General features: G+C 43.6%; 1 protein-coding gene across 2 annotated transcripts in view; it reads right to left on the reverse strand.

Moving 5' to 3' along the window:
• The window catches only part of Dnaaf9 (dynein axonemal assembly factor 9), a 130,320-nt gene that overhangs the window by 42,263 nt on the left and 61,839 nt on the right, over positions 1 to 26,218 (reverse strand). For both annotated transcript variants that reach the window (XM_040746302.1, XM_040746301.1), the window contains exons 18-21: positions 23,513 to 23,583; positions 21,480 to 21,530; positions 19,862 to 19,949; positions 5,172 to 5,275 (exon numbers count right to left, since the gene is read on the reverse strand). In XM_040746302.1, the coding sequence (XP_040602236.1) occupies positions 5,172 to 5,275; positions 19,862 to 19,949; positions 21,480 to 21,530; positions 23,513 to 23,583 (314 nt within the window). The remainder of the gene's footprint in view (positions 1 to 5,171; positions 5,276 to 19,861; positions 19,950 to 21,479; positions 21,531 to 23,512; positions 23,584 to 26,218) is intronic.

The following is a 26,218-nucleotide window of genomic DNA, read 5'->3' on the forward strand; positions in this document are numbered from 1 at the left end:
AGGAGATCCAAACCTGCTTCTGGCTTCTGTGGGCATCAGGCACACATGTGGTACACAGACATACATGTACACACATACACATAAAATAAACAAACACATAAAAAAACAAATTAAAAAAAAAACTGTACTTTCCTCAATAGACCACTGTGAGTTCCAGGCCAGTCAGGACCACATAAAGAGACCCTGTATCAAAAAATGAAAGGAAGAAAGAACAGAAGAAAAAGAAAGGAAGACCTGAGTTTGGAGTATTAGAACCTACACAAGTAAATGTCTTGGAAGGTCTCAACTTTGGAGCAAGCTGCTAGCAAGGTGACCTGTATCAATGAGCTCTGGCTGTGACAAAGATACCCTGTCTCAAAAGATAGGAGATCCCAGCCTTTAATCCCAGCATGCAGGAGGTGGAGGCAAAGGCAGAGGTAGAGGCAGAGGCAGAAGCAGAGAGACAGAGGTAGACTGATCTCTGTGAGTTTGTGGTCAACATAGAGAGTTCCAGAACAGCAAGGTCTATACCATGAGAGCCTATCTAAAGGTAAGAGAGGTGGAAAGAACAACGGAACAAGATAACTTGCTATCACCCTCAGCCTTCCACATGCATGTCCATGGAGTGGGGTGTTGTATGGCACTCCTTTAATACCAGCACACAGGTGGCAAAGGCAGGCTGACCTTTGTGAGTTAAAGGACAGCCTGGTCTACATAAAGTAGTAGCCCCCCCTGAGCTAACAGTGAGACCTTGTCTCAAAAACATGAAACGAAACTCAATATAAAGTTAGAGTAACCTAACAGCATGGTACAAATAGAACAGTCTGGATTATGCCCAGGCTGTGCTTGAACTCACAGAGTGCCACAATTAAAGGCCAATGCCACCAAGTCCAGTCTCAGGCTGGACAAGTACTCCAACCACTGAGCCATTTCCAGCCCTTCTTTAGAACTTAACTTTATTTATTTTTTTGTGTTTTTTTTGAGACATTTATAAGAGCAAAAGTTAAATTTTAAGTTTGAATTACTATGCCTTACAGATTCACTAAACAAAAATGGCTCTGATCTGCAAGCCCCTTGCCCAAGGACAGATAGTTCCAGAAATGCTGGAGGCTATTGTTTATGGGAAATAACAAGCCAGCCACATTTTCACTTCCCTAACTAGTTTGCCTGACCCATCTGCACCTGATGTGTTTGATCACATGTGGGTGGGAGGTTCATATGAGGCACATATGCTTGCCCCTGATTGACCTGATGGGAATGCAGTGAATCATGGGTTTTCCTTCTTAAGTTCTTGCCATACTTGATTCTGGGCCGTTTCCCAGGAACCCGGATATGGACCTGGTGAGAGCCCATCCACCGGGCCAGTATTTAATTAAAGCTGAGTTTAAACTGTGGTAGTGTCTTATTCTTGACCAGCTGGATGTCATGTGATTGTCTGCTTCAAGTCATTACTGCTGTGACTTCCCTGCCACTGTGAACTGCAGCCTGTGACTCCTTTCTTTCTAAATTGCTTTTTGTCAGAGTACTTTGTCACAACAGAAATGAAACTTGTACACAGGTCTCTTTAATGCTGGCTGGCATGGAACTTCCTATGTGGACCAGGCTGGCCTCAAACTTGTGGCAATCTTCTTGCCTCTTCTCATGAGTGTTGGGTCACAGGCATGCACCAAAACACCTAGGGCTCTTAAATATTTCCTAAGCTTAGAAAGTCTTTCTGCCTCTACAGATTAATGGACATTCATTTTTATGTCTTTTATACCTATGAAATTTTACAATATTTAATTTGGGGCTGGAGAGATGGCTCAAGGAGTAAAAGCACTTGCCACACAGCTTGATAACCTAAATCTGATGTTCACAGTGGAAGGCAGACCTGACTTCTAAAGACTGCCCTCAGACTTCCACGTGTGCACTGTGGGATATGAGTGGCTCTTCCTACCAGTAATAAAGTTAAAACTATTTAACTCTAGTACACATTTGTTTGAATTAAAAAGAGATTTTTTTCTTGTTTTTTTGAGACAGGGTTTCTCTGTGGCTTTGGAGGCTGTCCTGAAACTAGCTCTTTTAGACCAGGCTGGGCTCGAACTCACAGAGATCCACCTCGCTCTGCCTTCCAAGTGCTGAGATTAAAGGTGTGCACCACCACCGCCTGGCGAGATTTATTATTTTTTATTACACATATGTGTGCATGTCTGCATGTGAGTGCAGGTACCAGGAGAGGCCAGAGAAGGAGTTGAATCCTCTTGGAGTCTGAGTTAAAGCTAGTTGTGAATGGCTCAACACGGGGTCTACAGAAGAGCAGCAAGAGCTTTTAGTCACTGAGCCATCTCTTCAGACCCTACTTTGAACTTTTTAATGAGATAAGAATCCACTCCCACAGTTGGGAGTGGCAGTGCACATCTTTACTCCCAGCACTAGGAAGGCAGAGGCAGGAAGGATCTCTGAGTTTGAGGCCAGTCTGGTCTACCTAATGAGTTCCAGGACAGCTAAGGCTATATGGAGTCCCATCTCAAACATAATAAAAACAAAAACCAAACAAACAAAAACTACTCCCCCCAAATTAGCCAACCTTGTTATCATACTACTGTTTCTTCATTTTTGTTTTTAAAAATATATTTTAGGCCGGGCGTTGGTGGCGCACGCCTTTAATCCCAGCACTTGGGAGGCAGAGGCAGGCGGATCTCTGTGAGTTCGAGACCAGCCTGGACTACCAAGCGAGTTCCAGGACAGCCTCCAAAGCCACAGAGAAACCCTGTCTCGAAAAACCAAAAAAAAAAAAGTATATATATATATATATATATTTTACTTTATGAATGTTTTGCTTGCATATATGTATGTGCAGCACATGTGTGCCTGGTGCTCATGGAGGCCAGAAAACAACATCAGATCCCCTGGAACTGGAGTTATGGATGGTTATGAGCTAACATGTGGTTGCTGGGATCTGAACCTGGGTTATCTGCAAGAATAACAAGTGCTCTTCACTCTCCCCAAACCCATTTTTTTTCTTGGTTTCCCGAGACAGGGTTTCTCTGTGTAGTTTTGGAGCCTGTCCTGGAACTCACTCTGTAGACCAGGGGGCCTCAATCCTCCTGTCTCTGCCTTTTGAGTGCTGGGATTAGGGGCACACGCCACCATTGCCTGGCCTATTTCTCTTTTCTTCCTCTAGAAGAGCTGTGAGTGCTCTTAACTGCTAAGCCATCTCGCCAGTCTCTCCAGCACTGTTTCTGTTTTTAACTTTCTTTTTACTTATTCTTGTGTCTTTCACATCATGCATCTCCATCCCATTCATTTCCCCATCCCTTTGTATCTGCCCTCTGCCCTTGCAACCTCCCCCACAAAACAAAATAAAATAAAATTTAAGAGAGAAAAAAAAAGAAAAATCAATCTCATCATGGAAGCTGCAGTGTGTGACAGTGAGTCATGCAGTAAACCCTTCCTTTATTCATGTATCGTTACTTGCAAGTGTTCACTGTGAAGAGTCACTGGTCTGGTTCAAGGCTTCTGGTTTCTGCTATCCTATAGATGCTGGGCCCTGGCTGGAACTCCTTTTGGTTATCCTACTGTTGCCCTGTGTCATGGAGATCCTGTAGCTTTGGCTCTGCAGGACTGTCCCTTCATATGCTCCAGTAGATCATAGATGGGGTGGATATTGTCGTGGGCCAGCTCATAATCCTGGGTAGTTGCAGGGTTGGCCAGCCCACCAGCTCTCCCTTGTCCTGTCTACCAGGGTGAGCTTTCCTGTATTGCCTTGGCTAGTTCACCCCTTGAAAAGCCATGGGCAAGGGGCAGGGCCAAGTCTCTGGCTTTTACATCCTCAGGGTCAGTTCTCCCACACCTACACCTGCAGGGCTGGCTCTACTGTGCTGCACAGGTGAGGTGCAGGGCCTGCTCTGGCGGGCAGATCTCCAGCTCTTATGATGAGTAATAGGAACAGCTCTCCCATGCTCACAACTTTGAGGCTGGCTCACCTAGACCTCTGCCAATGAGGTTGCCAAGCACTGTTTCTTAAATAACTTGTATAAACTTTCTTTCTTGATCTTAGATAACTACTTTTGTTGTTGTTGTTTTGAGACAGTTTCTGAGTAGCCCTGGGTGCTCTGAAATTCACTCTGTACACCAGGCTGGCCTTAAACTCAAGAGGTCCCCCTGCCTCTGTCTCCCAAGTGCTGTGATTAAAGGCATGTGCCACCACTGCCTGGCTTATGTTCAAAGACTATTTATAAACACTAATATCAAAACTCTTGGGATGGAGAGATGGCTCAGTGATTTAGGAGTGTTTGCTGCTTTCTCAGAGAACCTGAGTTCAGTTCCCTGCAACCCATGTTGGGTAGGTTATAACCACATGTAATTCCAACTCCAAGGGATCCAATGCCTCCCCCGGCTTTCATAGGCAACTGTACTCATGTGCACATACTCGCATACAGTCACATAATTCTTAAAAATTAAAAACCTAAACAAATCCTCTTTTATCTAATAAGGCCATCCAATCTGAACAGTTTTTAGGGTTTTGTTGAAGACAGTTTTGATCATAAATTCATCTGTTGAGCCATTTTGCCAAATCACTTCAATTCACCTCTATTTTAGTTGCCAAACAGCCTTTGAGGCTGAGCCCAGACCGAGTGGAAGGGCTATACTCCACTGCTGCATCGAGAGACTGACTATGCTCTGCTCTGGCCAGGGAGCACAGGACAAGGGAAACTCTGGACCATCACCTTCTCCCAAAGGGGAGAAGCCTGGTAAACAATGATGTTCTTAGGGAAGCATATTTATGGAGGTAGAGGGTAAACTTGAGTGTGTGAGAGGGAGGTGTTAAATTCTCATGGAGAAAGTGAGCAATTTTTTACCTCTTCTGTGCACATACAGTTCTTCCCTGTGGTTAAGGGTTATGTTAGAGCCCCATCCATGCCACAGAATGAACCTTCCAGTTTTGGGGTGTGAGCCACTGGAGGTCTTTTTCAGCTATTTTCCACTGTCTTTAGGATGACTGACTTGGGCGCGGGGCTGGCTCTTCTGACTCAGGCCTTACTAGCAAAGCATACAAGTTTTCTGAGAGTATGCAGTCCTCTCCTCATCCCTCCCTGGCCTGCTTCAATGTCTACTGTGGTTTCTGACATCCAGTTGCATGATATCGCAGAAGGGAAAATGGAATGTATTTTAGAGGGGGTTGAAAAGCCAGGGGTTGAAGAACCACATACCCCATCATAGAAGGACACAGAATTCATGTGATCCTTGGAAATGATGATACTTCCATGATGACGGTGAGAAAACAGAAGGCCACCAGAGAAGAAATGCACATTCCCTATAAGAAAAAGAATGCTGGTCAGACTGGGGTGCTAGATTCTTGGCTAGATTCCAGAGTCCATCATCTTGAAGGTACTAGAGTGACAATGTAACCTTCCTGAAAGGAGAAGAGATAGTTTAAAGAGAGACACTTATGCCTCAAGTATTGAAACAATGGATCCCAATGAATTAAAATTTCCCAAGGAATCTTTTTTTTTTTTTTTTTTGGTTTTCGAGACAAGGTTTCTCTGTGGCTTTGGAGGCTGTCCTGGAACTCACTCTGTAGACCAGGCTGGCCTCGAACTCACAGAGATCCACCTGTCTCTGCCTCCCAAGTGCTGGGATTAAAGGTGTACGCCACCAACACCCGGCTTCCCAAGGAATCTTATGCTGTGAAAAGGGAAAGCCTGCAGTCCCGACACCAGTGAGAGAAGGAACCTGCCTCCTAGGAACAGATTTCACACACTTCTGAGGCAGGCTAGACAGGGCAGAGACGATGATAAACACATGATGAGTGGGATAGCACTGTAATCAGAACTGTTCAAATGGGCATCCTTTTGCCGTGTGTGTGTGTGTGTGTGTGTGTGTGTGTGTGTGTGTGTGTGTGTGTGTGTTTGAGACAGGGTTTCTCTGTGTAGTCCTGGCTGTCCTGCTGTCCTGGAACTCCATGTAGATCAGAGATCTAACCTGCTTCTGTCTCCAAAGTGCTGTGATCAAAGGTATGTGTCATCTTGCCTAGCTTCTTGCCCACTATTTAAAACTAAATCTTGGGATCAAAATAGTTTACTACTCAGAACATCATAAAACTGGGTTGTAGTTCATGCTTATGATCCCATGACTCAGAAAGCAGAAACAGGATGCTTAGGGAGTTCAACATCATCTTTGGCTATATAGTAAATCAAGGCCAGATTGGACTATATAATAAATGAAAAGTCAACTAAACTATTAACTCTAAAACACAGCCCCCCCACCAAATACCAATGAAACAGAAAACCAAAACACCACTCTAAACAGAACTTGGAAAATAGACTCGGGCATCACTGTACTCCATGATTTGACCCTTTTTCTATTGAGACTATATGGGATTCATTTCTGTTCTCTGATTTTTACTACTGCTCGTCTCTTTAATGGCTGTGCTGGGGTGGGTGGCTCAGTCTAGCCTGTGTGGTAGCTTGCTGTGTCTTTGGGAGCCAGGGAAAAGAAAAACCGGAAAAAGCCATGTAGACTAAGCAAGGACCTCAACTCTGCATGAACCTGACCACATCTTTCCTACAATCCACTCCCTGTTTAGCAAGAGACCTTGACGGAAGGGCAGTGAGACTGCTATACAGTTTACTCACTGCCAAAATGCTTACAGAGACCTTGCTACATCCCCAAGTGGCTGTCCCTTCCTTCACATCTAGGTCATCTTTAGAATATCACCTTTTTGTTTATTTAAACAACCAATAAAATCATAAGTTAAACTACATAGGAGACTGTAAGAAACATTAAAAAAATCAGGCTTCCTATTAAACACTGTAAAATTTTTGCTTATAGAAATTCAAATCCTTTTATCTTCCCCTGGAGAAGACTATGCCAAATGGTGTGATCCTCTTTGTTTAGGGTAGACAAAGACCCTGCTGCATTTCTTAGAACTTAAGTCACATAATTATCTGTGGCACCCCCCTCCTTCATTTCCCTTCTGATGATGCTTTAAAAATTAGCCAATCTCAAAAGGCTGTGAGGTCAGACCCTAGGGAAAAGACATAGTCACCACCTGCGTTAGAATAAAAACCAAGCAACGCCCTGTCTTAGCGTGTGGTCAGCCTGGTTTGGGTCTTGATGCACCTGCACCTTTTTTTACAAAAGAACTGGAGAGTTGAGCTACTTACTTTGTTTGACACCCAGAATATTCTTTATGCTTCTGACAGAAACAGAGAAGCAAGTCATAGAAAAGCCGTTTCACTGTATTTGTTGTTCGATCCCCACCCCACCCTGCAATAAGACTCTTAATGAGATGGTTAGCATAAGTAAGAGCTGTTTTTCTGAAGATGTCCGGACTCTTCACTGGGGCTGCAGAGACCAAGCTTTCACACAATAACTCCAGTATCGGTAACTAGACACCACTATTATGTGCACTTATATAACCTGTAGCCGATCCATCGGCTCTGGGGAAGCTCAAATAGCTTTACAGAGCCAAAAAAACGTAGAAACAAAGCACACACAGTTTTTGCATAAGAATGAGAGGAAAAAAGAGTAGGCGAGGCAGCTCGGTGAGCGCCTGTAATTCCTGCATTCTGGAAGCTGCGGTAGGAGGACTGCCTGGAGCTTAAGGCTAGCCTGGGCAACATAGTGAGTACAAGGCTGGCCAGAGCTACATAAAATAACCCTGTTTCCAAAAAGAAAAAAAAAAAAAAAAGGAAAAACAAAATAGGAACAAGCATATGTATTGTCAGCTGATGTGGAGAAGCAAAATCCACATTCTCTTACTGGGCATCTTCAAGGGATGTATGTTTTATTTGGATGTGTCTGCTCTATTTGTGAGAAAAAAATTTAAATCTCCCTAACCTTGTAAAATCTGTATGCAAATCTTTTAATCTCTGCCACCTGGTAATTTTTTTTTTACACAAAGCTTCCTCTGCATTCCCAGAACTTGATAGAACTTGTCCCCGTCCCTCTTTCTATCATTTCCTTTGTGCTGATTTTTTTTTTTTTTTTTTTTGGTTTTTCGAGCCAGGGTTTCTCTGTATTGTTTTGGAGGTGTGCTGATTTTTTTTAATTAGCCAGTCTTAAAGATTGTGAGGTTAGACCCCAGCCTATCAGAAAAGACAGTGACTACCTGTGTTAGAGTAACAATCAAGAGTGCTTCTTCTTTTTTTACTTATAACTAAAACATTTATTTTTATCATTTATGGGTGTGCAGAGTCACTTGCCCACCTCCATTCCAGGAATATCTACCTTATGGCATTACTTTATTTTTATCTATTTTTATTTTTAAATTTAAGTTAGAAACAAGGTTGCTTCACATGTCAATTTCAGGTCCCTCTCCCTTTCCCTTCCCTCCTCCCACTAAACCCCCCCCCCAACCCCCAGTGCTTCTGGTTAGGTCTCAAGCCCAAGATAAGCTTCACTCACTACCTGTGGCTCCTCCCAGTGCTCTTTACCAAGCCCTCCACTCTCCACCTTTTCCTTCCAGGGCTGGGCATCCATTTCCCTTCCCCTAGCCTGATGCCTGTATAACAGCCACTTTGGCTAGCCTGGAATGCCTCTCTTGGGTGGTGGCTTCCCTCCTGCTCTCCTTTTCCTCTTTCCTTTCATGATCTGGTTTAGCTGGCATGTTCAGCCTGGGCTCTTCCTCAATCTCCATACTCTAGTAGTCAAAGCCTCCTTCTAGTTCATTTTTTCATTTCCTAGCCCAGTTTGGGTTCTGGTACATCCTTTTTGCACAGAGAAATTACCTTGCTAGGTTACTTTTGCTTTGTTGTGTGGTCCCCAAGATTATTCTTTGTTTCTAACACATTGGTGAGTTCATAAATTCTTTCTCCAGGTTTGGCAGGAGCCAGCTCAACCCTGAGGAGATCATATTGCTCATCTTGGGCCCAAGAAGAAGAAATGGTGGAATGTAAAAAATAAATTAATTTAAAAAAAAGAAGTGAGGGCTGGAGAGGTGGCTCAGAGGTTAAGAGCACTGGCTGTTCTTCCAGGGGTCCTGAGTTCAATTCCCAGCAACCACATGGTGGCTCACAACCATCTGTAATGAGATCTGGTGCCCTCTTCTGATCTGCAGGCGTACATGCAGACAGAACACTGTATACATAATAAATAAATCTTTAAAAAAAAAGTGAAGAAAAAACAACCCCCCCCCAAAAACAACAAAACCAAACTTGTTAAGAGCAGAAATCATGCCTTCTTCATTTAAGAAAAAGAAGTAACGGTACAGTTATTTTACAAGACCTAATAGTTCCTTTTTTCTTTTCCTTTCTTTCTTCTTTAGATTTATTTTATTTGATGTGCATGAGTGTTTGCCTATACCACATGCATGCTGGTGCCCACAGAAGTCAGAAGAGGGTCAAATAGCCTGAACCTGAAGTCAGATGGTTGTAAGCTACCATGTGGATGGTTATTGCTCTAGTCCCTGGGAACTTTCTTTTTAAGTTTTTCTTTTCTTTTTATTTGATGTACATGAGTGTTTTCCTGTAATATATGTGTGTGCACCACGTGTGTACAGTGGCTGTGGAAGCCAGAAGAGGGTGTTGGATGTCCTGGGAGTATAGTTACAGATGATTGTGAGTCATCTTGTAGGTGCTGGGAACTGGGCCCAAGTCTTCTTCGAGACTTAAGTAGAACAGAGTAGAAATCACCAGCTATTAGATATTGATACAGTGACTTTTTTAGTGATTTACTTAAAGCATTACTTGTACTGATCATTTCCAACTATGATTTCATTTGTTACGTGGAACAGAGTGACCTGGAGAAAAAGCTGAAACAATGGGTCACTACCCTTAATAACCTCATACCAGTCAACTAATACATACACCTTAAAAAAAGGCTGACTGCCATATACTTATGTAACCCTCTCCTGCTTGCTCACCCCATCTTGTGAGTTTAGGGTACAAACGAGAATGTAAACGACACAAACTGAGGCCTCTCAGGAACTACCTGGTTCCAATCTCCCCGTGAATATGTCTCCTCTTTCCAGTGCTTATTCCAGAAAGATTCCCACAAGATCAGCCAACACTTTTAACTGCTGGGCCATCTCTGCAGTCCTAACGTTCTTTTTTAAAACATCTGTCACCAGCTTCATGTGGACACAAGGGAAGTGAACAGGGTGCAGAGTAAAGGCAGACTCTCCGACCGACCATTTTCACTGTCCCACGTGTGTGACCCGAGCCTAACTCTCCTAAAGGAATCAAAACAAAGCGCTATCAAGCCTAATGGCCACAGGGAGAGTTAAGGAGTGAGAATCAACCACTCACCAAAGCCTGTTACGAAATAATAACCTACACATACACGGTCAGTTGATTTTCAACAAAGACAATTCAAAGAAGAAAGGACAGTCTTTTCAACAAATGCTGCTGTAAAAACTGGATAATTCATATTTAAGAAAACATTGATACAGACCCCTCACACTGGAAATTCTACCCACTGCCACCAGCCACAAAAGAGAATTTCATTATTGCACAGGAATATTGAGTCCTTAGAAAGATTCCAACTCAGGTAAGGCAAAACTCCGGTCTAATGAATGAAGCTTAAAAGTAAGACGCAGACGTCAGGTGTGGTGACGCACGCCTTTGACTGTGGCACTCAGAAAGCAGAGGCAGAGGGATCTCTTGTGAGTTTTAGGTCAGTCTGGGTTAGAGAACTGAGTACCAAGTCAGCCAGGACTACCTAGTGAGACCTGGTCTAAACAAAACAAACCCGAAACAAACAGAAGAATCAGGTGAAAGGGCAAGTCAAAGAGACAACCAAACAGCGACTCAACTGCAGCAGCCCCTCAGTGGCGGGGGCTTTTGGAGGCCACCGCTCCCAGGTCCACCCAAATCAATTATTATAATCATATTCTATATGTTCAAGAATCCAGAGGAACTACGCTTGCTTGGCACATAAAGGCTAATCATATTTATTTGTTTGTTTATTTATTTTTTGTTTTTCCAGACAGGGTTTCTCTGTGGCCTTGGAGGCTGTCCTGGAGACCAGACTGTTCTGGAGACTAGGCTGGTCTCGAACTCACAGAGATTCACCTGCATCTGCCTCCCGAGTGCTGGGATTAAAGGCGTGTGGCACCAATGCCTGGCCTATGAAGGCTAATTTTAAAAAGATTCAAAATGAACTCTTAGAGATGAAAAATACAGAAATACATAACAGATAAGATTAGTGGCCTTATGCAAGGCACAAGAAAAGAATGTCAGAGGACAAACCTCTGGGTTCAGGTGGAGAATAGCTTTCTAAACAAAGACTGAGCTGCTGCGAAAGGACAGATACTGAGTGGTTGGGCCTGCAGTGTTCACATCTGCTCTGAACATACAGAGACAACTTTTCAATACAAGCTAATGGCTATTTACATAGCACTTACATGGAATTAAATAATCTAGAGAAGATTTACAGTACAGGAGTTTATGCAAGTCGGATGCCACTTTACTTATGGTACTTAAGGTGTCACAAATTTTGATGAAGACGGGGGTTCTTTTTAATCTTTTCTTCAAGACAGGGCTTCTCTGTATAACAGCCCTAGCTTCCTTTGCAGACCAGGTTGGTCTAAAACTCACAGATCAGCCTATCTCTGCCTCCAGGGTGCTGGGATTAAAGGCAAGCACCATCATGCCCAGCTAGAAGACAGAGGGTTCTAGAACCAATACATGACATGGAAAAATGGACAGACATAGAAACAGGTACTATACAAACTGGGTACATCTGCACTATTGTGCAGGAGGACTGTCTCAATTTGAGGTCAACAAGGGCTTAACTAAAGCAAGAACTCATCTCAAATACAGAAACAAAAACAAAAGCAGTAGGAAGATCACCATCCCCAGCTACTCATTCTCCTTATAACCCTGCTGTTCTCATTATGTTCTCTGCTCCTGCTTCTCTCACTGTGTTTGCTAACTGTTCTCTGTCCCTGCCATTCTCTCTAACAGATAGCCCTGCCATGTACAGTCTACTTCTCTCTCTGGACTTTTCTAGATGCTTCTCTCTCTCTCTCTCATATCTACAATAAAAATGCTCACTTTAACCATATAATGGAGTGGTCATGTTGTCAGTTTATAAACTTAGGAGACTTCAACATGAAGTCAGTTTGCCTCTGCCCCCTTCTCCTCTGGGAAAGGGTAAGTAGAGAATCCCAGGCTGTCCCAGAACTCATAACCATTTTTTAAAATAGCTTCCAAAGTGCTACAACTACGGGTGTGCACAACTCTACCTAATTAAAACTTTTTCTGCTTTCAAAAATATTATAAATAGGCTTAGGGATATAGAGCTCAGTGGTAGAACACTTACATAGCATGCAGAAAGCCCCTGGGTTTAATTCCCAGTACAACAAACATCATAAATAAAAATCAAAGATGGTGGTATAACTTAGCACTTGCCAATCATTAGCAAGATTCTGGGTTCAATCCCTAGCACTCTCTTCCTTCCTATCAAAGGGGAAAAAGAGCCCAGCTAAAAAAGTGTCAAGAACAAAGATACACCACAAATAAAAAACTGCCACATATAACCTAACCCCCCCCAAAAAATTAGTACTCCAGATCTATAAATAACCCCTAAAAGTAAGCAAGGGATTTCTAAAAGAGACTGAACAAAATACACAAGCATGGCCAATGAATATGTGGTCAATGCTCACTAACAATCAGAGATATATAAACCCAAACCCTGACTACATGGCACTGCATTCACACAATGCCAGAACGATATACCCTACTCATCGAAGCACACCTTAGTACAAGCACTCTAACAACACTTGGATGAAGACTGTGTGGGCAACCATCCTAACCCCCACATCCTGCTGCTCCATATCAAATTCTGGAGAAATGGGGATTTCTGTGACTAAAAAAGAAGCATGTAAGAATTCTAAGAACTGGCCGGGTGGTGGTATCAGCACACACCTTTGATCCCAGCACTCAGGAGGCAGAGGAAGCCCAATTTTCTGTTAGTTCGAGGCCAGCCTGGTCTACAAAGCCACACAGAGAAACACTGTCTCAGAAAAAAAAAGAATTCTAAGAACTGGACAGCCATGGTGGCTTCTACCTTTAATCCCAGTGCTAGGGAGGCAGACTCTGAGTTCAAGGCCAGCCACCACCACCAATCCCCACTCCACCACAAAAAGAAGCTAATAACTGTACTGATTCAATAGCAAAAGCCAAAACAAACCTATAAGCAGAAGATCCTCAAGAATAAAAATGAGGAGCTGGAAAGATGGTTCAGGGGTTAGGAACTCTTTCAGAGGACTTGGGATTCAATTCCAGCACCCACATGTCAGCGCAATCATTTGTAACTCCAGTTCCAAAGGCTCTGATACCTTCTTTCAGTCTCCCTGGGCACCAGACATCCACATGGTGCACAGATATACATGCAGGCAAAACATCTATACACATAAATGCCTTATTTTCATATAAAGGAATACTTTGGAGCTATGGAAATCAATGAACTATATAAACACTTAAAACTGTGATTGGGGATGGAGAGATGGCTCAGAAGTTAAGAGCTCTGGTTGCTCTTCTCCAGCAGTTCTGAGTTCAATTCCCAGCAACCATGTGGTGGCTCACAACCATCTATAATGAGATCTGGTGCTCCTTTCTCACATAAAGTTGTATATGCAGATAGAGTACTCATATACATAAAGTAAATAAATAAATCTTTAAAAAAATAAAATAAACTGTGATTGGTGAAAGTTTAAAGAATCTAAACTGAGTCACTTTATATCAACCCTTCCAAAAAGTAAATAACATCAAATTATGAAGGAAGGACTTTTACCCATGATTTCTTGGTATTAGCTATCACAAAAGAGCTCCTATAGAGTCTATCGCAACCTTAAATAAAAAGTACTTCTATGAGGAATCTATCCAGCAACTGTCTGTTTGACCTTGAACGACACCCAGTTTTGTTATTAATCATCAATGCCACAGTTGGCTTCAAAATATCTGATGCAATCTTCCTCATGTTTGCCTTTAAAAGCTTGCCCTTGTCTCAGCCTCCTTGGACACACTGGCAGCCCGCTGTGCAAGCACATCCTCCTAGCAAGCTGGTCCATCCTCACTGCGCTGCTGTGTTGCTCCCAAACACAATACAACCTAGATAAATTTTAGGAGCATAATACGGAGCCCAAAAGCAAGCCCCAGGACAGTACACACAATGTGATTTTACTTGGAATAAGTTAAAACAGAACATGTTTAAGGATATGGGTCTGAGTCTAAAGCAAGTTTTTAAGGATTAGGTACTGGGCAGCCTGCCTGGCCACAAACAGCAGGGCCAGACAAAAGGGCACAAGAAGGACAGAATGAAGGGAAAGCTGAATAGCAGGTGTCTTAAGACAGTAAAGCCCAGGGCTATGGAAGGGAGGAAGTACTGGAGATGAAAGCAGCTCATGGGGAAGTGCTATTCTCAGTCCTAAGTCCTCTGCAGGGAAAGTCAGATGGCAAAACGGCAGTCTAGATCTGAACTGTTCTGCAGCTGCCGCTGCCAACTCAGGCTACAACCACAGAACTGACGATTTGATCAATCATGATGCTGAGGAAGGAGCTCCAGATAAATACTGTTAGGGATGGAAATATACAATGTCAAACTCATCATATCTCAATTAAAGGCAGATTTTGAGACACTAACAACATTTGATTATCAGGACCATTCATCTTTGCAAAGCCTGAGAAAAGCCCTAGGCATTTTGTGTTATTTTCCTTTAAGAGAGCCCCTAGCAGGATAAGGAAGTACATGCCTCTGATCTCCTGAGGCAGGAGCACCTCAAGTTCAAGTATTACAGAGTATGTTCAAGGTCAGTCTAAGAGACTTGGAGAGACCCTGAATCAAAATAAAAATTAGCAATAATAAAACCAGGGGATAGACCAGCCTGGTCTACAAAAGCTAGTTCCAGGACAGCCTCCAAAGCCACAGAGAAACCCTGTCTCAAAAAACAAAAAACAAAACAAAACAAAACAAAAAAACAAACAGGGGATATAACTTAGTGAAGGAGTTCCTGCCTAGCACATGTGTAAGGCTCTTAGGGTCAACCTCCTAGTACCACAAGAGGGGTGGTCTTAAATGGCATAAAATAAAGGTCTGTTAATCCCTTGACTTCAACTCTGAAGTGACAAAATGCTTACTTTAATACACAGGCTAGGGAGACTTGTTAAATTTTTCTGCTTCTACAGACTGCAGCATGAACTGTGTAAACTTAGGTAAATGTGAAACTTAAGTTTTCTAGGGATAAAGTAGGGTTCGAAGAGGGTTCTGCTATCCAGCCTTGCTTTGAATTTACTATCTGAACATGCTGGCCTTGAATTGCTGATCCTTTTACCTCAATTTTCCAAGTGTTGGGAGCACAAGAGTGCTGGATTACAAACATATGCCACCACACCCAGCTTAGGTTTAAGATCTTAAAAGGACGTGAGCGGGCTGGGGAGCGGCTCAGTGGTAGAGTGTCTGCCGAGCATACAGAAGAACTGGAGTTGTGTAGAACATAAACAAAGTGACTAATAAGGACCCGGAAATTTCTACTTGTGCCATTTGTTCTTACAGAGACTAAATACACTAAATCTTGTTGGATAGCATCACATAACGCAAAATCAGTTTTCTAATAAAGCCCTTTGCTGAGAAGGTACAAACTAATTTTGGCGCATATCCCTGATAAATATTTAAAAATGGATCAAGGGATGACACCACACAATCACCTCTTTATTGTATCTACAGCTTGCTTTAAAAACACTACGCAAGGCCTGGAGATGCATTCAGTTGGAAGATTAGTTATACAGCATACATGAAACCTTTGGTTCAGTCTGCATTACTGCATAAACACAACACAGTAGCACATACCTACATCCCAGTTCTTGGGGATTAATATAGGAGGGTCAGCAGTTCAACCATTATTGGTTACATAGCAAGTACGAGGCACCAGTGTGAGCTAAGTAAGACCTGTTTAAAAAAAAACATGGTGGAGCAGAAGGAGGTGGATGTCTGTGAATCTGAAGCCAGCCTGGTCTATATAGTAAGTTCCAAACAAGTCAAGACAGTCTCTGGCTCCCAAATAAAACGAAACGACCTAGGGCTTGGGAAGCAGCTGAGTGATACAATGATTGCCTAGCATTCATAGGGCCTTGGGTTCAACCCCCAGTACCTCTAATCAAAACAACACACATAGTATACAATGTGAGTGTAACAGCACATACCTGTATTACCAACACATGGAAGGCAAAGTGGAAAGATCTCTTTTTGAGACCACCCTGGGAGACAGGTTATCTCTCAAATCCAAACAATCCCCCATACTCTCTAGACATGATCTTGCTCAAGGTTAGTACTATAGTCACATGACATGACTTCCACAATGCCCCTTCAGCAACAGGACCTGAAGGATCAGCAAAGAAGGCACAGAATAATTCCTAGGATATCACGAGCTCCATGTGCTTTGTCTTCTGTGTGAACAGCAAAGATGAACCAACGATCTAAGAACAGGGAGAGGAATTTGCCACCAGCTAAAATATTTTCAATAAGAAGAAATCATCCAGAAAGAGGATTTGCTTTGTAGAGGCTGAGGAATTTGCGAAGTCAGAGTTCGAACTCCACAGAAATGCTATCTATATTCAACAGGAAAGAACAGGACTCACATGAAAATGTTATTTGTGGGGTTGGGGTTACAGCTCAGGAGCATAGCATTTGTCTATTATTATGAGGCCCTGGTGTAGATTCCCAGCAAATCTGTCTCCCAGTCCCTCCCCACAGAAAGACAGAGACACAGACAGACAGACAGACAGACACACACACACACAGAGTTATTCTGAGGAAACTGAAAAGAAGCACAGAAATGAATTCCATGAAATCTACTTAAGACCAACATGTTTTCAAGAGTTTTCTATCAGCAAAACCCTGCCAGCCCACACTGACAGGGAGAGACTGAAAAGGAAAGGAGGATGCTCAAGCCCCAGAATTCTACTGCCAACTAGCAGGCGCCTGAAACTACGAAGGGAAGCTGCAAAGTAATTCTATCTTCTGAGAAGAGACATGTGCCAGAGTGAAATCAAGAGCTCTGAGGGATGGGATGGCAAGATGGCTCAGGGGGTGCAGGCGGTTGCCCCCAAGTTTGATGATTTAAGTATAATCTACAGAACCTATGTAGTGGCCACAGTTAACTGACTGAGACACATGGGGAATTATTTCTAGGCCCCGGGTCCTGAGGAAGGAACTGCTACTATCTTTCCTGGAAAAGGAAGGCGTGGAAAAAGGAGCCCAGAAGGCAAAACCAACAGTTCAGAGGGGAGAGCTGAGAGCCACAAGGAGCAGTTCTCAGGCCTGGGCCATAATCAAAGAACTAGAACTTGACCACCTGACTAGAGACTCCCACACCCCTGTATTGGGTACTAAACCCAGGCAGCTGGACTCAGAGCATGCTGGACAAGCACTATGACACTAAGCCATATCTTAAGGATTATTTTTACTTTTTTCCCAAGATTTTATTTTAATGTTATGTATATGGGTGTTTTGTCTGTCTGTAAATTCATCATGTGTGCAGTGAGTGCTTGGAGGCCAGAAGAGGGCATGAAATCTCTAGGAAATGGAATCACAGACAGTTGGGAGCTACCATGTGGGGTGCAAGAAATTGAACTGGAAGAGTGGCCAGTGCTCTAAGCCACTGAGCTGTCTTTCTTGCCTTTACTTTTATTCTGAGAGAGGGTTTTACTGAGTTGCCTAGGGGCTGGTCTTGAACCTGAGATCCTCTTGCCTCTCCCTCCCATGGCTGAAATTAAAGGCCTGAACCACCAGACTCAGCCTGCTTGCCCAGCTGGATTTTAAAGTTGCTCTAGGTTGGTGACTTCCAATTTTCCCTTACCAGCCCTCTCTCCTTTGAACCTGAAGTTGTAGGTTATCCCATGCTAGTTCTGCCTTGTCTATTGGGAGAGCAAGGAACAAGTAGGTAGTTCTTTAGTTTTGTAAGTCCACAAAGAAAAAATCTACATTTCACACCTGTACTTGATTAAGTCTTGAGCCTTATCTATATAAGGTTCAGGTGTGTCCAACCTTTTAACATTTCAATACAACTGCTATCTACAGAGGTCATATTTGGGAACTACACAATAAAGTTCTTTGGATCCCATAGAATTTGCAAAAAAGAAGGTCTCAACGTTTGCACTAACTTGGTGATTCTTCATTGGGCTATATTCACAGCTATCCTGCGTCGCAGATGCCCCAGGCACCACAGGCTGGACATGACTAGAGGAGGCCTCAAACTCAAGAGACCCACCTGCCCCTGTCTCCCTGAGATGAAGAGTGTGTGCCACCACTGCCTGGCTAAAGATTTATTCCATTTAAAAAAAGATTTACATTTAATTATGTGTGTTTATGTGTCAGTATTTGCACTTGAACACAGGAGCCCTTGGAGCCAAAGGTATTGGATTTCTCTGGAGTTATGAGGGGTTGTGAGTAGTCTGACACAGGTACTGGGAATTGAACTTGGATCCTTTGTTAGAGCAGTAAAGCTCTTAACTGCTGAGCCATGTTTCCAGTCCCTGGAGATGATCCTGATGATGGGATTTGGAATATCTGAGTCATTGATATTTAAGACTTTAAGATGCTTGCAAGGGAGTGACTATAAGTGTATAAGGAAAATAGTGTAAATCACAGAAGCCAGAGGACAGACTGATGTGAGAAAGAGTCAACACAAAGGCCATTATCGGTTGTTCAGATCCAAGGGAGGGTCTGCAACCAGTCTCTAGCAGCCAGGCATAAAATGGGGGCTTCATTCCTATAAACAAAGGGAATTGGTGCACCAACAACTTAGACTCTTTCCCCAGAGCCTCTAGATTAAAGAGTTAGGTCTGAATGATCTTTGATTTGGGCCTCATTAGACCTTGATCTATACAAGCCTGCTTGGTGTTCTTGTTAAGAATATTTGATTAATAGCCCTGGATGGCATTAAGCTCACTGTGTAGTCCAGGTTGCCTTTAACACATGGTCAGAACTCGTGCCTCTGCCTCAACCCCCAATGCTGACATTACACTCATGTGCTGCCCGGCCCTGCTCACCTCGGCTTTTGACTTGTAAAATGGAAGAGGTGTTTCATTTTTTTTTTTTTCTCTGAGACAGGGTTTCTCTGTGTACCCCTGGCTGTCCTGGAACTCACTGATGGGGGATATCCTTCTATATGCTGTGAATATATGTTTCTCTTATTGGCTGATGAATAAATACTTATTGGCCCATAGCAGACAGGAAGTATAGGCGGGGCTACCAGACTAGGAATGCTGGGAAGAGGAACACAGAGGGAGAGTCTTAGGGAGTAACATACAGGGGCATCACAGGGAAGCCACAGCCTTGTGGCAATACATAGTTTAAGAGAAATGGGTTGATAATTAAGAGAGAGCTAGCCAATAAAAAGCCCGAGCCTTTGGCCAAACAGTTTATAATTAATATAAGTCTCAGTGTGTTTGTTTGGGACTAAAGAGCTACAGAACCTGGCAGAACAGAAACTCCATCTTCACTTACTCTGTAGACAAGGCTGGCCTCACACTCACAGAGATCTGCCTGCCTCTGCCTCCTGAGTACTGGGATTAAAGGCATTAAAGGCATGCTCCACCACTGCTTGGTGAGGTGTTGTTTTAAAACATGAAATTAGTAATAGTTTGTTACACAGGAGTAAACTGTGCAGGTCTATGGCCTCTATACTGGAAGTGCTGCCACTTGGGCCCACCTTAAGAACAAAGCAAAGGTAGCAGAGAGGGGACCACGTGCAGTTCTGGTACAGACCCGTGCTCATGAAGCCAGTACAAGTTTTTTCATCTACAAAGAATCTGAGCCAACGGGAAGCAGCTCAGGAAAACACTTCTATGCCAGCACGTCTTTGCAGAGAGCAGGTGTATTATGAACCACAACATTGTGCTAACACCTGCAAACAAGGGACTCAGACACAGCCAAGAACACAGTCACAGCTGCTTACCTTCCTCAGGCCCGGACTGTGGACTGCTGGAATAAAGATATGCTCCTTTTCCTCCTGTTAGCAAAGTGCCCAAGAAACACTCGTCCCCCTTTAAAGACATTAGCAACAAAAAAGCTGGTGATTTACAGCATAAGAACTCACAAACTCAAAACTCATCCATTTTGTCAGTCTAAAAATGTGAATACACCAAACACATACCACATGCTTTCGGCATCATCTGGTTTGGCTTATTACCAACAGTATGAGTTTTGTTCTTTGTGACAAAGTCTCACTGTTGCCCAGCCTGGTCTGGGACTTGCAGTGATCCTCCTGCCTGGGCTTCCTGACTATAGGGACTACAGGTGTGTACTGCCTATCACACCTGGCTTCTATACCCTACCTGCGATGGTCTTGTTCCAGTGGACTGAGGTCTGTGAAAAAGAAGCCACTTCTCTTTGGTCTGACACCTTGTCTTCTCAGCTTCTGTGTAGGTCAATCTGGGATCTGCTTTTAATAGTGCTCAAGACACTTGGGGAGATAGACAGCTCCATGGTAGAGAGAGCTTGCCTAGAATGCTCAAGGTTTTGGATTTGATCCCCAGTGCTGACTTAAAAAAACGTACAGGGAGATTTTTAAAAACACTAAAAAGTCTAGGTAGAATCCCTCTCACTTTCCCCCCAAAAGTGTTTTCTTTCCCCAGAGACCTAACAGGAAGTGGAAAATGCTAATAGGAATCAAAGACAAGAATTACAAACCTTTTCTTTGCTTAGCAGTTAAGATGAGGTATTTAAAAAGAAATTGTTTTTTGAAACAGGGTTCTCTGTGTAGTGTTGTAGACCAGGCTAGCCTCAAATTCGCAGAGATCCACCTGTCTCTGTCTCGTGAGTGCTGGGACTAAAGAAATGCATGCACCACCACCTCCCCGCTTAAAAACTTTAAATTTTTTTTTTGTTTTTTTCCAGACAGGGTTTCTCTGTATTCTTTTGGAGGCTATCCTGGACTCACTCTGTAGACCAGGCTGGTCTTGAACTCACAGAGACCCATCTGCCTCTGCCTCCCGAGTGCTGGGACTAAAGAAAGGCGTGAGCCACCAGCACCCGGCTTACAATCTTTTAAATTTTTATTTATGTGTTTTATGTGTATGGGTGTTTTGCCTGCATGCGTGTTTGTGTACCATACATATGCTTGGTGCCCTTGAAGGCCAGAGAGGGCATAGGATCCTCTGGGAGTAGAATTACAGATGGTTATGAGCCACCATGTAGATGCAAGAATAGACCCTGTGTCCTCTGAAGAGCAGCAAGTGCTCTTAACTGCTGAGCCATCACTCCAGCCCCAAGGTGAAATATTTTATTATTGCAAATTGCTTATATTTATGCCATCTTACAAAAATATTTACTTTATGTGTATGAGTGCTTTGCCTGCATGCATGTATATGCACTACATGTCTTTTTGATACCCAGGGAGGCTGGAGAGGGCACGGAATCCCCTGGAACTGGAGTAATGAACAGTTATAACCCACCACGTGGGTGCTGGTTCTCTGCAAGAGCAGCAAGCAATCGTAACTGCTGAGCCATCCCTCTGTCCCCATCTCAAGCTACTAATGATGCTATCGCTGGGAACAAAAATAAATACTGCTTACCCTTGTTGCTTGCAGGGCTTTCTCAGATAATTTTATTTCATTATCTTCCACCTGTAGCCAACAGAAATGAAGAATTTTCAATTTAGTGCTTCAAGGATAGAATCCTGCTGTTTCTCCTTAGGTAGTTCCTCTCAGGCCCTGACATACTGGCAAAGATGCTGCTGGTAAGCCGTGTGTTGGTGGTGCACGCCTTTAATCCTAGCACCCAGGAGGCAGAGGCAAGCAGATCTCTGTATGTTCCAGGCCAGCCTGGTTTACACAGCGAGCTACAGGACAGCCTCTAAAACAATACAGAGAAACCCTGTCTCAAAAAACCAACCAACCAACCAACCAACCAACCAAACAAAGATGCTGCTGGTCATCAGGGTTTTCCTGCCAGGACCAGAGGCCAGCTAATGAGCTCACAAGCATGGAGAGGATGCACAATCTCCACGTGCATTCACAGTAGGGGGAAATCACTTCCCAATGAATGGAAGCACATGAAGTATTTCAGAGTGTACTATACGGCAGGGCCTCTCCATGTAGTCCTAGCTGGTGTGGAACTCGATATGTAGATCAGGTCAGCCTCAAACTCAGAGATCTGCCTGCCTCTGCTTACTGAGTTATGGGATTAAAAGTGTGCTACCATGCCTAGCTAGAGTGCATCCTATTTAAATATACATTGTTAGAGTACGACTCTGTTTTCCCCTATCTCTATCAGAGCTGCAGAAATGAATGCATTCTAAAATAGCTACTAAGATGCTGTCTTTTAAGGGCAGGCCTTCCTCAGCCCAGGCTGCTCTAAAATTCACTATGTAATGCAGTTGTGCCTCCAACCTGTACTCCCTCTGTACTTCAGCCATCAGGGCTAGGCTTACAAGTATGTACTACCATGCCTGTTCATGGTGTGTAAACTGTGTGTGTGTCTGCATGTGATCTCAAATAACTTAGATTTAATTTAATCACTGGAAGCAAACTATATAGAGAGCTTTCAATAAAGAAGAGTTATATGGCCAGGTGGTGGTGGCACATGCCTTTAATCCCAGCACTTGCGAGGCAGAAGCAGGTAGATCTCTATGAGTTCGAGGCTAGCCTGGTCTGCAGAGTGAGTTCCAGGAAAGCCAGGGCTACAGAGAAACCCTGTGCCAAACAAATAAACAAACAAAAGTTGTCTGTCTGTGCCCTCTGCAAACTGAGCTGGGACAAACTGAAACTTCTCTTCAAGCTGGTCCTTTTCTAACAGACATCTGCAGTGCTCCTGGAACACAGTTCAGGAAAAGGGAGACTGCAGGTTCTATGTGTTGAAGTCACCCAGCCAACCACTCACTCTTGGCCGGCATTTGGAGCACTGCTTTACCAGCTTGTCTCTGGTCATTGCCCTTCTTTTCGTGGCCTGAGCTGCCATCACCAAGAAATTCACGTATCCCTGCAGTACTTAAACCGTGAAATACTAGATTTCTTGCTAACATATTTTCTATGTCCCAAATACTAATCTGGGAATGGTAATTCACTGTAGCCCTAGCATTTCAAAGGGAGGCAGGAGGATCAAGGCATCCCTGGTTACAGAGTGAGACGTTTGTGGCCAGCCTGAATTACATGAGACCCGGTCTAAAACAAAACAAACAAAAACCAAACAACAACAAACCAAACTGTATTTAAGAAACAAGCCTGATCAAAGAAAATGGGACTTTTCTACACGTGGAGAGGCACTTAGAAAAACAGCACCAATCCCTCTGACAGAGAAGAAATCCACTTCTCAAGACCTGAGACCCTGGAGAGGTGACGGTGAGGAGGTGCTGGAACCCGCCCTGGCTATCGGCCTCAGCTCCAGTGTTCTCATCTAGTGAGAGTGTTAATGTCATCCTGCAGTGACTTCACAAATAACTTTGCTCTCTTTTTGGAGGTTTTGAAGACTATGGGTAGCTTCTACTCCTAAATAAAAGCTAGTTCACAATCTGACAACTCTCCAGGGACTCTGTGAAGAGGGTCCTCCTTGAGCCTCTGCCCCAGGTTTTCTGGGTTTAGGCCCACTGTGACCAGAGCATGACACTAACCAACCAGGAAGAGAATCTGGGGATGGCCTCTGTCAGGATGATGTAGCTGGTTTCTGGGGTAACAGTGCCACCTGCAGGAAAACCAAAAAACACACCAATTATGCCTAGCCACCTCAGCCCACCTTGCAGGCCTACTCTGACAGAAAGTGTCTTTTTACTTCACAGAAGCAAGGGCTCCTTTTAGCATAGTCTGGTGCCCCCCCCATACACACAAAGGGAGCTTCCTCATCTGGGGACAGAGAGACTAACATGCTGATTGTGAGTGGTTGTTGAGTATTCTTCAGAACAAAGAGAAACATGCATGCAAATGAGTAATCATGAATTAGTCCCTTTTACCTGTAATTTTTATCAAGAAGTACAGGTATTATGTATACCCATTAAAGCCACATCTACCATTACCAGGTGTTACCAAAGCTGGAAGGCAAGGGCCATCTGAACCCTTTGACACGACACTGAGCTACAGGATTTGGAGTTTGCCCTGATCTTGCTTTGGTCCAGTGCTTCCTCACTGTGCCCTGATTCCTCCCTGTTTGCAATGGTAATGTATTTCCTATGCTACTGTAACTGCCTTACTGATTTCACAGAAGCTTACAATTAAGAGACTGCCTTGAGTCTCAGAAGAGGCTTTCAACTTTGGATTTTTAAGCAGTGTTGAAACTGAAAGACTATGGGCATTTTGAATTAGACTCAATGCATTTTGATATGGCCAAAAGTATGTGGGTGCCAGGGAGCAGAATGCTGCAGTTTGAGAATAGACCCTGTGGTGTTATCTTGCTTGTACAACCCTGTCGGAAGACCAGAGGAGCTTGCCACTAGGTGGGGAGGTCTATACAGACAAACAGGAAGTGAGATGGCTGGGTGGAAACAGGAAGTGAGATGGCTGGGTGGAGAGAGGATATAAGCAAGAAGAAGCAGGAACTCTCTCTTTTCTACTGGGAAGCTAATGAGGTAAAGGTGGCTTTGGCTTGCTCCTTATCTCTAATCTCTCAGCATTTTCCTCTATACCTGAATCTGGGTTTTTATTATTTAGATCAATTAAGAACTCCATTTACACACGGTGGTGGCTCACGCCTTTAATCCCAGCACTTGGGAGGCAGAGGCAGGCGGATCTCTGTGAGTTCAAGGCCAGTCTGGACCGATAGCCTCCAAAACAATACAGAGAAACCCTGTCTCGTAAAACAAACAAACAAACAAACAAAAAACTCCATTTATAGCCCCCATATGTTTGAATACGGTCCTAGTTGGTAGACCTGTTTGGGAAGGTTTAGAAGGTGTGGTCTTGTTGGAGGGGATGTGTCACAGGGGAGGGCTTTGAGGCTTCAAAAGTCCACACCATTCCTAGAGTACTCTCTGTCTTCTGCTTCCAGCTCTCCCAGTTCCTGCTGCCATGACTGTGCTCTGTCATCATGGACTTTATCTCTCTGAAGAAGCCATATGCCCAATTAAATTCCTTCTGTAAACTGCCTTGGTCATTGTATTTTGTCATAGCAAGAGAACAGTAACTAAGACACAGCAGGGTAATTTACTGAGAAGGATGAGGCAGACTGCCCTCTCATTGGAGCACTGAGCAGGGGTTAAACTCCAAAAAATCTCCTTAAATCCTGTTTCATGATAATGACAAGTTTGAGCTTTTTTTTTTTTTTTTTTTTTGGTCTTTTGATATTTTGAGGCATGGTCTTACTACATACTCCTTACTATAAACCTATATACTTAGAACTGCTATGTAGACTAAGCTGGCTTTGAACTTGTGGTAGTAGTCCTCCAGCCTCTGCCCCCAACTGCTAGGATTACAGACATGCCCTGCACTCACCATCACAAATAAGCTAAGCTCCTATTGTAAGCATTTCTTATGTTTTACTTTCTTGTAAACAAGCAAAGCTTGCACAGGATGGGGCTATTTGGCAGTTTGGGACTGCCTGTTGCTGTCCTGGCTGCTGTGAATAGAAGGACTGCAAGTCAAAGGGCCAGCTAGATGACGCATATGCTAACTGTTCTGAACAATCCACTAATACCTTAAGAAAACTACACAACTGTAGCAGCTTATTGTTCTGGCTCCTGGAGGTGCAGCCTCAGCAAGAACTATCTCAGTTTGTACTAGACTTTGCTCTCACAAACCTTGGAAAACTCCAGACAACCCACTAACCACTTCTACTGAGGCCAAAGGTGGGGCACTCCCCCAATGGCCTTGCAGAGTGATAGTTGTGAATGGCACTGAAGAGACAATGGGGTGACCTTTGTTTACATGCAAGATATATTGTGATTGCTGCAAACCCCTCTCTGGCTATATAATATACTTCCTGAACTGGCTGGTAGATACCCTCCTCTGTATTGCAATATTAAAGTCCAATATGAGGCTTCTCTCAAATGGTCTTTTCTTGCCTACCTGTAGTGGTGCTTGCTGACCTGGTGACACGAAGAAGGAAGCAGTCGAGACTTAAGAGTGACAATGACAGCAGAGGCAGCAAAGTAGCAGCAATACTGCACCATTCATAGGCCATGCCACAAAAACAGCAACGTTGCTAGCTGCCTTACAATGAAGAGGCAGATGAACAGTTTGACAGTAAATGAGTTTAAACAAGAAGGATGGCAGAATTAGGGAGAGGGCGGATAGCTGGGGCTAAAGGATAAAAGACCATAAAGATCAGCTAAGATAAACTGCAGGTCATGATATTTGGAAAAGTTCCAGAGAGCTGGCAAGCTTTTAAG

This window comes from Mesocricetus auratus, unplaced genomic scaffold, assembly GCF_017639785.1.
Source record: "Mesocricetus auratus isolate SY011 unplaced genomic scaffold, BCM_Maur_2.0 Super-Scaffold_100004, whole genome shotgun sequence".
In the NCBI taxonomy this organism is placed as follows: Eukaryota; Metazoa; Chordata; class Mammalia; order Rodentia; family Cricetidae; genus Mesocricetus; species Mesocricetus auratus.